The 12,286-nt window shown below is 54.4% G+C and overlaps 1 protein-coding gene across 2 annotated transcripts in view; it reads right to left on the bottom strand.

Moving 5' to 3' along the window:
• Positions 1–10,514, bottom strand: part of nelfb (negative elongation factor complex member B) — a 39,417-nt gene extending 28,903 nt beyond the window's left edge. Inside the window, exon 1 of one of the 2 annotated variants that reach the window (XM_085965778.1) lies at positions 10,083–10,514. In XM_085965778.1, coding sequence (XP_085821904.1) covers positions 10,083–10,184 — 102 coding nt within the window. In that variant the 5' untranslated portion in view covers positions 10,185–10,514. The remainder of the gene's footprint in view (positions 1–10,082) is intronic. The other variant, XM_085965779.1, reaches the window with a different exon arrangement.
• Between the last annotated feature and the right edge of the window lie 1,772 nt (positions 10,515–12,286).

The raw sequence follows: 12,286 nt of genomic DNA, 5'->3' as shown, positions 1-12,286 counted from the left end.
AGGAGGGGAGAGGCCCTTTAAAATCAACGCTCAGGCGCTCGAAGGGGCGAGTGGCTTTTATCAGGTGGGCCCTGTCTGGTCTATAAAAGTGTGGTTTGCACTCAGCACAGACTTGGCAGTTCCTGGTCATGGTCCTGACCTCCTCAATAGAGTAAGGCAGGTTGCGGGCCTTGATGAGGTGGAAGAACCTGGTGACCCCCGGGTGGCAGAGGTCATTGTGGAGGACCCGTAGTCTATCGATCTGCGCGCTGGCGCAGGTGCCACGCGATAGCGCATCCGGGGGTTCATTTAGCTTCCCGGGCCGGTACAAGATCTCGTAGTTGTAGGTGGAAAGTTCGATTCTCCACCTCAAGATCTTGTCATTTTTGATTTTGCCCCTCTGCTTGTTGTTAAACATAAAAGCAACTGAACGCTGGTCAGTGAGCAGGGTAAATCGTTTTCCGGCCAGGTAGTGCCTCCAATGACGCACAGCCTCCACAATCGCCTGGGCCTCCTTCTCAACAGCGGAGTGTCTGGTCTCCGGGCCTTGGAGGGTTCGTGAAAAGAAGGCCACGGGTCTCCCCGCCTGATTGAGGGTAGCGGCCAGGGCAAAGTCGGACGCGTCGCTTTCCACCTGGAAGGGGATGGATTCGTCCACTGCGTGCATGGTGGCTTTGGCAATGTCCTCCTTGATACGGTGGAAGGCTAAGCGGGCCTCTGCCGTCAAGGGAAAAGAGGTGGACTTGATCAGCGGACGGGCCTTGTCCGCATAGTAGGGGACCCACTGGGCGTAATAGGAGAAAAACCCTAGGCACCTCTTCAGGGCCTTGAGGCAGTGGAAGTTCCATAAGGGGACGCATCCGGTCGGGGTCGGGGCCGATGACTCCGTGTTCCACAACACAGCCAAGGATGGCGAGGCGGTTTGTGCGGAATATGCACTTCTCCTTGTTATATGTCAGGTTTAGGAGTTGGGCGGTGCGGAGGAATTTTTCGAGGTTTGCGTCATGGTCCTGCAAGTCACGGCCGCAGATGGTCACATTGTCCAGATATGGGAAAGTGGCCTGCAACGCATTTTGATCTACCATCCGGTCCATCTCCCTTTGGAAGATGGAGACCCCGTTGGTGACGCCAAAGGGAACCCTAAGGAAGTGGTAGAGGCGGCCGTTTGCCTCAAAGGCAGTGTACTGGCAGTCCTCAGGGCGGATGGGGAGCTGGTGGTACGCTGATTTCAGGTCAATGGTCGAGAAGACGCGGTACTGCGCGATCTGGTTGACCATATCAGCTATACGGGGGAGTGGGTAGGCGTCCAGCAGGGTGTAGCGATTTATTGTCTGGCTGTAGTCGATGACCAGGCGCTGCTTCTCGCTGGTCTTAACGACCACAACCTGGGCTCGCCAGGGGCTGGTGCTGCCCTCAATAATCCCTTCTTTCAGGAGCCGCTCCACTTCGGTTTTAATGAAAACCCTGTCCCCGGCACTGTATCGCCTGCTCTTTGTGGCGATGGGCTTACAGTCGGGGGTGAGGTTAGCAAACAGTGGTGGGGGGGTGACTCTGAGTGTGGAGAGGTTGCACCTGGTGCGCGGCGGGCAATTTGGAAGCTGCTGGCTGCGGACTGTGAGTGGGGGTAGGGGTCCACCGTACGCCATCGTAACACTTTTAAGGTGGCACTGAAAATCTAACCCCAGCAGGACGGCAGCGCAGAGGTCAGGCAGGACCAGAAGTTTAAAATGATCGTACACGGTCCCGTCTACTACGAGTGTCACCACGCAGTAGCCGCCGATGTCCGCCGACTGGGACTCGGAGGCCATAGAAATCCGCTGTTGCGCAGGCAGGACTGGGAGAGAGCAACGCCGCACCGTGTCGGGGTGGATGAAGCTCTCCGTGCTCCCAGAGTCAAAAAGGCAGATTGTATCGTGACCATTTACCTTAATGTCCATTGTGGAACTGGCCAGCTGGTGCGGTCTCGCTTGGTCCAGTGTAACGGATGCCAGCGTAGGGGTCGGTGTGTCGCTGCGGGTATCAGATGAGGCGGTGTCGGGGGCCTGCTGCGTCCCGGCTGTCGTCCAAGATGGCGGCGTCCATGATCCCCATGTGGCTGGAGGCGTCCAAAATGGCTGCTGTACCGGTGATTCGCACACGGCCGGGGAGGTCCAAAATGGCGGCCCGCATGGCCCACACGCGGCGCTGCTGGGGTTCGGGGTGGCTTTGGCCCTGCAGACGTTAGCGTAGTGTCCCTTCTTCCCGCAGCCCGAGCAGATCGCGTTTTTCGCCGGGCAGCGCGCTCTGGGGTGTTTTGCCTGGCCACAGAAGTAGCATTTCTGGCCTTGGGGCACTGCTGTCTGGCCTTGGGACACTGCTGCGGTAGTTGGGCCGTTGTTGGGGTTGGGGTGTGGCTGGGGTGGCACGGCGCTATGAGGCGGTCCTACCGTGTCCCAGGCTGTCATTCCCCGCGGCGTCCACGGTGCAGAGGAGTAGGCATCCATGCCCTGGTAGGCTGCATCCAACGATAGTGCGAGTTCAGAGGCCTTGTTGAGGTCGAGGTTGCTCTGCTCCAACAGTCGCTGTCGTGTGTAATTGGATCTGTGGCCCGCTACAAAAGCATCCCGGATAAGTTCCTCTGTGTACACGGCGGCCTTTACATCCTTACAACCACAGGCCCGGCCAAGCACAGACAGTGCCTGAAGGTATTCCACGGTCGATTCCCCAGGTTGTTGTTTACGACTCCCCAGGAGGTGCCTGGCGTACACTTCGTTCACTGGGCGCGTGTACTGGTCCTTGAGGAGCTTGATAGCATCCGCGTACGAGGTCGCGTCTTGGATGACCGAGTACACTCGGTGGTTCACTTTGGAGGTCAGGACATCCAGTTTGTCCTCGTCCGATTTGATTGCTTCGGAGGCGGTCAGGAATTTTTCGAAACACTTAAGCCAGTGAGTAAACTTGGTGGATGAGTCCGCCTCCCGATGATCTAAGTCCAGGCATGCTGGTGTGAGGATCTTCTCCATTATAAAAATGTTGTTAATAAAATTGATGCGCTATCAATTACTCATAAAAGACTGAGAGTTAGAAGAGTAACTAAAGGCTTTTATTAACAACAGAATGGAGGTCTGCCTCGAGTGGTCGACCGGTCCAGGATACAAGGGCTGGGGAGCAGTCACCTTTATACTAGGACCTGTGGGAGGAGTCAGCCGAGGCATGTCCAGGCATGTACACAGTGGAATACAAACAGGACAAACAGGAATACAAACAGTGGTTTACCACAAGCTGCTAAACCCCTTAATACTTCCTCTCTCACTATGTTTATTTCATCTAATATTTCACACTCCTCCTCCCCAATAGCAATGTCTGCTTCGCCCCTCTCCTTTGTGAAAACAGGTGCAAAGTATTCATTAAGAACCCTACCGACGTCTCCCGCCTCCACACACAGATTATCCTCATGAACTCTAATAGGCCCTACCCTTTCTTTAGTTATTCTCTTACTCTTAATCTATTTATAAAGCATCTTTGGGTTTTCCTTCATTTTACTTGCCAAGAATTTTTCATGCTCTCTCTTTGTTTTCCTAATATCATTTTTAATTGCACCCCTGCACTTTCTGTCTTCCTCTAAAGATTCTGGAGTATTCAGCCCTCGGTATCTGTCATACACCTCCCTTTTTTTCTTTATCCTACCCTGTATGTCTCTAGACATCCAGGGGCTCCAGATTTGTTAGTCCTACCTTTTTTCTTTTAAGGGCACATGGTCCGGATCTCCTCCTTGAATGCCTCCCACTGCTCTGACACTGATTTACCTTCAAGTAGCTGTTTCCAGTTCACTATGGCTAAACCCCTCTGAGCTTAGCAAAATTTGATTTTCCCCAATTTAGAATTTTTATTCCTGGTCTATCCTTGTCCTTTTCCACAACTACCTTAAATCGAACAGAATTATGGTCACTAGCACCAAAATGCTCCCCCACTTATACACCTTCTACCTGCCCAGCTTCATTCCCTAAAACTAAGTCCAGAACCGCCCCCTTAAGCCCAGAACCGCCCCCTTGAAACAGCATCCCGATACAGGTACTTGCATATAGGAAGACAGGCTCCCACGGCACCTCCACAACATGCACTCAATCCTTTTCTCAAAGTCACAGCTGGAGTTCATCAGAGCTAACATTAATTCTGTTAGTAGTATTGTGGTAAACCACTGTTTGTATTCCACTGTGTACATGCCTGGACATGCCTCGGCTGACTCCTCCCACAAGTCCTAGTATAAAGGTGACTGCTCCCCAGCCCTTTGTATTTCTGGACCGGTCGACCACTCGAGGCAGACCTTCATTCTTTTGTTAATAAAAGCCTTTAGTTACTCTCTTAACTCTCAGTCTTTTATGAGTAATTGATAGCGCATCAATTTTATTAACAAAATTTTTATAATGGAGAAGATCCTCACACCAGCATGCCTGGACTTAGATCATCGGGAGGCGGACTCATCCACCAAGTTTACTCACTGGCTTAAGTGTTTCGAAAAATTCCTGACCGCCTCCGCAGCAATCAAATCGGACGAGGACAAACTGGATGTCCTGACCTCCAAAGTGAACCACCGAGTGTACTCGGTCATCCAAGACGCGACCTCGTACGCGGACGCTATCAAGCTCCTCAAGGACCAGTACACGCGCCCAGTGAACGAAGTGTACGCCAGGCACCTTCTGGGGAGTCGTAAACAACAACCTGGGGAATCGACCGTGGAATACCTTCAGGCACTGTCTGTGCTTGGCCGGGCCTGTGGTTATAAGGATGTAAAGGCCGCCGTGTACACAGAGGAACTTATCCGGGACGCTTTTGTAGCGGGCCACAGATCCAATTACACCCGACAGCGACTGTTGGAGCAGAGTGACCTCGACCTCAACAAGGCCTCTGAACTCGCACTATCATTGGATGCAGCCTACCGGGGCATGGATGCCTACTCCTCTGCACCGTGGACGCCGCGGGGAATGACAGCCTGGGACACGGTAGGACCGCCTCATAGCGCCGTGCCACCCCAGCCACACCCCAGCAACGGCCCAACTACCGCAGCAGTGTCCCAAGGCCAGACAGCAGTGCCCCAAGGCCAGAAATGCTACTTCTGTGGCCAGGCAAAACACCCCAGAGTGTGCTGCCCGGCGAAAAACGCGATCTGCTCGGGCTGCGGGAAGAAGGGACACTACGCTAACGTCTGCAGGGCCAAAGCCACCCCGAACCCCAGCAGCGCCGCGTGTGGGCCATGCGGGCCGCCATCTTGGGCCTCCCCGGCCATGTGCGAACCACCGGTACAGCAGCCATTTTGGACGCCTCCAGCCACATGGGGATCATGGACGCCGCCATCTTGGACGACAGCCGGAACGCAGCAGGCCCCCAACACCGCCTCATCTGATACCCGCAGCGACACACCGACCCCTACGCTGGCATCCGTTACACTGGACCAAGCGAGACCGCACCAGCTGGCCAGTTCCACAATGGACATTAAGGTAAATGGCCACGATAAAATCTGCCTTTTTGACTCTGGGAGCACGGAGAGCTTCATCCACCCCGACACGGTGCGGCGTTGCTCTCTCCCAGTCCTGCCTGCGCACCAGCGGATTTCTATGGCTTCCGAGTCCCAGTCGGCGGACATCGGCGGCTACTGCGTAGTGACACTCGTAGTAGACGGGACCGTGTACAATCATTTTAAACTTCTGGTCCTGCCCGACCTCTGCGCTGCCGTCCTGCTGGGGTTAGATTTTCAGTGCCACCTTAAAAGTGTTACGATGGCGTACGGTGGACCCCTACCCCCACTCACAGTCCGCAGCCAGCAGCTCCCAAATTGCCCGCCGCGCACCAGGTGCAACCTCTCCACACTCAGAGTCACCTCCCCCCCCACTGTTTGCTAACCTCACCCCCGACTGTAAGCCCATCGCCACAAAGAGCAGGCGATACAGTGCCGGGGACAGGGTTTTCATTAAAACCGAAGTGGAGCGGCTCCTGAAGGAAGGGATTATTGAGGGCAGCACCAGCCCCTGGCGAGCCCAGGTTGTGGTCGTTAAGACCGGCGAGAAGCAGCGCCTGGTCATCGACTACAGCCAGACAATAAATCGCTACACCCTGCTGGACGCCTACCCACTCCCCCGCATAGCTGATATGGTCAACCAGATCGCGCAGTACCGCGTCTTCTCGACCATTGACCTGAAATCAACGTACCACCAGCTCCCTATCCGCCCTGAGGACCGCCAGTATACTGCCTTTGAGGCAAACGGCCGCCTCTACCACTTCCTTAGGGTTCCCTTTGGCGTCACCAACGGGGTCTCCGTCTTCCAAAGGGAGATGGACCGGATGGTAGATCAAAATGCGTTGCAGGCCACTTTCCCATATCTGGACAATGTGACCATCTGCGGCCGTGACTTGCAGGACCATGGCGCAAACCTCGAAAAATTCCTCCGCACCGCCCAACTCCTGAACCTGACATATAACAAGGAGAAGTGCATATTCCACACAAACTGCCTCGCCATCCTTGGCTGTGTTGTGGAACACGGAGTCATCGGCCCCGACCCCGACCGGATGCGTCCCCTTATGGAACTCCCACTGCCTCACTGCCTCAAGGCCCTGAAGAGGTGCCTAGGGTTTTTCTCCTATTATGCCCAGTGGGTCCCCTACTATGCAGATAAGGCCCATCCGCTGATCAAGTCAACCTCTTTTCCCTTGACGGCAGAGGCCCGCTTAGCCTTCCACCGTATCAAGGAAGACATTGCCAAAGCCACCATGCACGCAGTGGACGAATCCATCCCCTTCCAGGTGGAAAGCGACACGTCCGACTTTGCCCTGGCCGCTACCCTCAATCAGGCGGGGAGACCCGTGGCCTTCTTTTCACGAACCCTCCAAGGCCCGGAGACCAGACACTCCGCTGTTGAGAAGGAGGCCCAGGCGATTGTGGAGGCTGTGCGTCATTGGAGGCACTACCTGGCCGGAAAACGATTTACCCTGCTCACTGACCAACGTTCAGTTGCTTTCATGTTTAACAACAAGCAGAGGGGCAAAATCAAAAATGACAAGATCTTGAGGTGGAGAATCGAACTTTCCACCTACAATTACGAGATCTTGTACCGGCCCGGGAAGCTCAATGAACCCCCGGATGCGCTATCGCGTGGCACCTGCGCCAGCGCGCAGATCGATAGACTGCGGGCCCTCCACAATGACCTCTGCCACCCGGGGGTCACCAGGTTCTTCCACTTCATCAAGGCCCGCAACCTGCCTTACTCTATTGAGGAGGTCAGGACCATGACCAGGAACTGCCAAGTCTGCGCTGAGTGCAAACCGCACTTTTATAGACCAGACAGGGCCCACCTGATAAAAGCCACTCGCCCCTTCGAGCGCCTGAGCGTTGATTTTAAAGGGCCTCTCCCCTCCTCCGACCGCAATGTGTACTTCCTCAATATTATTGATGAGTACTCCCGTTTCCCGTTCGCCATCCCCTGCCCGGACATGACCAGTGCCACGGTCATTAAATGTCTGAACGACCTCTTCACCCTGTTCGGTTTCCCCAGCTATATCCATAGCGACCGGGGCTCATCGTTTATGAGCGACGAACTCAGTCAGTACCTGCTAACTAGGGGTATTGCCACAAGCAGGACCACCAGTTACAACCCCCGGGGGAACGGACAGGTGGAAAGAGAAAATGCGACAGTTTGGAAGGCCGCCCTGCTAGCCTTAAAGTCTAGGGGCCTTCCAACCTCCCGCTGGCAGGATGTGCTCCCCGATGCGCTCCACTCTATTCGGTCACTGCTCTGCACGGCCACTAACGCCACCCCTCATGAGAAAATGTTTGTCTTCCCAAGGAAGTCCACATCGGGGACATCGCTACCGCCATGGCTGACGTCCCCAAGGCCGGTCCTACTGAGAAGGCACGTGAGGACCCATAAAACGGACCCCCTGGTCGAGAGGGTCGACCTCCTCCACGCCAACCCCCAGTATGCTTACATTGCATACCCGGACGGGCGGGAGGACACAGTCTCCATAAGAGACCTTGCACCCTCGGGGGCCGCAGTAACCCACTACTCACTACCACCCCCCCCCACAACCCGATATCCAGCCCCAGCAGACGGCAGGCCTGGGCCCCGCGACCCGCTCGACATCTACGAGGACGACACGCCTGTGCCACAGCCCACGCAGGACTCGACGCCGGAAGCTCCACTACCCCTGCCGTCGCCACGCCGATCACAGCGGCAGACAAGACCTCCGGAGAGACTCCAATACACTAACTTTTAATACACTTCACCCCGCCGGACTCAATTTTAAACAGGGGGTGAATGTGGTAAACCACTGTTTGTATTCCACTGTGTACATGCCTGGACATGCCTCGGCTGACTCCTCCCACAAGTCCTAGTATAAAGGTGACTGCTCCCCAGCCCTTTGTATTTCTGGACCGGTCGACCACTCGAGGCAGACCTTCATTCTTTTGTTAATAAAAGCCTTTAGTTACTCTCTTAACTCTCAGTCTTTTATGAGTAATTGATAGCGCATCAAGTATATGACATTATAATCTAATGGAGCAAGCAAGATCACCTCATTTGTTTCAGCATCATATTTAAGGAAACAAAGAGTTGGGATCACCCATGCATTTAACAGCAGAAAATCAGTTGATCAGATTTGCTCAACTTTGTATGCAAATATGATTCCTCAATATGCCATTTGTATTACGTTGTGGTTTCACAAACCAGAAGAAAAGGTTACAGCTGAACAAGCCAGCTTGCACCCTCTCTATATCCAGCACGGTTCCCTTATTTCATTTGTTACTTGAGTACCAGCAGTTTAACATTTAATAAATGAAATTCAAAAACAGTACCTATGGGTACAATATGATCAGGAGGTTGGGAAATCCTAAGATTTTTTTTTTTTACAAAGTCACTATTTTGGTTAGAAACTTCTCCCTTGAATACAGAAAGAGATAAATTAATTGGGGACGGGGCAACAACTTGCATTTAGATAGCACCTTCAATGTAGAAAAATGTTCCAAGGCACTTCATAGATGAGTAATTAGAAATAAATGGATATTGAACGAAAGGAGGAGATATTAGGATGGATGGCCAAAGCTTCCGAGGTAGACTTTAAAGAGGGCGGTGGAGAGGTTTAAGGAGAGAATTCCAGAGCGTGAGGCCGAGGCACTTAAAGGTATATCTGCCAATGGTGTGACAAATGGAGGGGAGGGGAGGGAAGGACAAAAGGCCAGAGTAAGACAAATGTAAAGTTGGATGGAGAAGGTTACAGAGATAGGGAGGAGTGAGACCATGAAGGGATTTGAATATGAGGTTGAAAATTTTAAATTGGAGGCGTTGGGTGACCAGGAGCCGATGTAAGTTAGCAAGGAGAGAGTTGACAAGTGAGCGGAACTTGGTGTGGAATAGGATATGGGTAGCTGATGTTTATGAAGGATGGAAAATAGAAGGTCGTCCAGGAAAGCATTGGAATAGTCAGGTCTGGAGGTGACAAAAGCATGGATGAGGGCTTCATTAGCAGATGGGCTGGGGTGTGATCAGAGGCAGGCAATGTTATGGCAGTCTATGTGATGGACAGGATATGGGATTGGAAGCTCAGTTCGGGTTTGAGTAAGACTCCGAGGATGTGATGTGAGGTTCAGCTTGAGTCGGTGGCTGGGGAGGGAGATAGATTCGGTGGCAAGGGGATGGAGTTTGTGGCTGGGGCCGAAAACGATCGCTTTGGTCTTCTCAATGCTTAACTGGAGGAAATGACGGCTCATCCAAGACTGGATGTTGAACAGGCAGTCTGACAACACACAGGCAGTGGCGGGATCAAGACAGGCAGTGGAGAGGCAAGAGCTGGGTGTTGTCAGCATACATGTGGAAGTTGACGGCATATCTGTGGATGACATTGCCAAGGAGAAGCATGTAGATAAGGAAGAGGAGGGGGCCAAGGACAGATTCTTGGGGGTCTCCAGAGCTGACAGTGCATTACTGGAGATGCCCCGGCTACGATTGGATAGACAAGAGTAGAACCAAGTGAGGGAAAGTCTCACTGAGCTGGACAGCGGAGGAGAGGCGCTGTGGCGGGGCGGGGGGAAAGTTAAGGAAGCCCCGAGGGCCGGACGGCGACAGCAAGGCCCCGCTCACCTGGAACTGGTCGATGGCCTTCAGGGGCTCGGTGCAGTTGGTTAAAGTCTCCTTGAGGTCGTCCCCGCTCGCGATGCCGAGTTCCTGCAGCCCCGAGAACATGGCGCCAGCAAACGGACCGCTGACTGGGGGACCGGGTCCGTCCGCGCACAGCTCCGGCTGCAAACCCGCGGCCCCCGCGCTCCGGTTCCGCCCGCCAGCCTAAACACACACAGCCTCCACCCCAAACAATCGGCTTTGCTCTCTTGCAAATTAAATGCAACGCCTGGACTTCACTTTAACTATTTCCCCCAAGTTGTTTCCTTTTCATTCACGTAAACACATCGCCACGACTAACTGTGGAAAAGCGACTTTTAAAAAGGTGTTGCAAACTTGCTGGTGAATTAAAGGAGCATCTCAGTACCACACCTGGTGAGCCTCATCTTTTTCCAAGCTGAAAATCTTTCACCAGCAGGAAGTGGGATTGGAGGTTATCAGTATAAAGCAATCTGCCCAGTTAGGAACATTGAAGGCTGGTAAAATTATTGGTTTCTCCAGGCAGTGGTTACACATAAAATGGAGATAGAAAAGTTGATAAATTCATGGTTTCATAACATCACAGCTACTTGTGTTTATATAGTGCTGTGACGTACCGATCACAGAAAGGACACAATCCGCTTTCCGGTCCGTAGACTATAAATCAGGCGTCATGCCTTTAAGAAGGATCACACCTTGATCTGCAACATAGTTAAGCCCAGAGCGGGGGAGGAGCAGTCGAAGCTGTGCACTGATGAAAGGCAGTCGTACTTTGTGTAGTCTCTGACTCCATTTTGTGTTCAGCATGCAGCCTCAACAATTAAACCTTTTCTGTTGAACCTCTCCGAGTTCAGTATTTTTTGCTAGGAGTACGTAGACTCCTACATTGGTGACCCCGACGCTCAGGTAAGCATAACCATGGCTGACACAAACGCAGTTTCTGTGAAGCTGCCGGAGTTCTGGGAGAACCTGGCCACCGCCTGGTTCCTTCAAGCCGAATCGCAATTCTGACTCCGCGGCATCACTGCCGACGCAACGATGTACGACTACCTCCTCGCCTCCCTGGGCAGCTCCACAATCACGAAAGTCTGGACAACACTACAAAACCCTCCGGAGGAAGGCAAGTACGCACATCTCAAGGCCGCGCTCATTAAAAAATTCACAGCCTCCCAATTCTTGCGCAACTGCCACCTCCTCGACCTCCCGGGCCTCAGTGACTCCACGCCGTCAGACTTGCTCTCACACATGCTTGCTCTGACCGACGAGAAACCGCCCGGCTCCCTCTTCCGCACGCTCTTTATCCGCCAACTACCTCCCAGCATCCACCCGGCGATCGTGGCGTCCAGCCTCACGGACCTCGAGGTCCTGGCCGACGAAGCCGATAAGCTCCTGTCCGCCAGCTCCAACCACGCCGTCACCCCCGACCTGGCCTCCGCAGCGTCGGTGCGCGCTCCACCCTCTATCGTGCGGCCACACAGCTCGGCCACCAGGCCCCCACGTCCCCCAAGCCCTCCGACCCAGGGCTACTGCTACTTCCATACCCGGTTCGGCACACGGGCACGCCGCTGCAGCCATCCCTGCACGTTTCCAACTGCCCCCACACCGGCCTACACGATGGCCATGGGGCAAGCAGGCGCGCTGCTGTACGTTACGGACGGCGCCTCCGGACGCCGTTTCCTATGCGACACGGGCGCGCAGCGCAGCATCACCCCCGCATCCGCCCTCGAGTTCCAGCGAGGCGGCCGCGCGCTGGCTGCCGCCAATGGCACCGACATCCGGACGTACGGCACCCGCACCGTCACCATCGACCTCGCAGGCCGTCGCTACCACTGGGAGTTTATCACCGCCAAGGTGCTCTCCCCGCTCCTCGGTGCGGATTTCCTGTGCGCCCACGGCCTGTTGGTCGACAAGCCCCGGCGCCGCCTCATGGACATGAACACCATGTCACCTATCCCGGGCGCCATGGCCCCCCCCCGCAACCCGCCGAAATGGCGTGGCAGTGCCGCACCCCCTCAACGGACGACTACTCAGCACTCCTGGCTGAGTTCCCAGCCCTCACCAACCCGACCTTCTCCGCGAAGGTTGCTAAGCACGGGGTAGAACACTTCATCCCCACCACAGGCCCACCGGTGTATGCCCACGCCCGCAGGCTGGACCCGGCCAAGCTGGAGATCGCGCAGGCCGAGTTC

Source organism: Somniosus microcephalus, chromosome 23, assembly GCF_052327205.1.
Source record: "Somniosus microcephalus isolate GS21.2 chromosome 23, FLI_Smic_1.0, whole genome shotgun sequence".
NCBI lineage: Eukaryota > Metazoa > Chordata > Chondrichthyes > Squaliformes > Somniosidae > Somniosus > Somniosus microcephalus.
The sequence above is the reverse complement of the archived record's forward strand: the minus strand, read 5'-3'. Positions and strand labels throughout refer to the sequence as shown.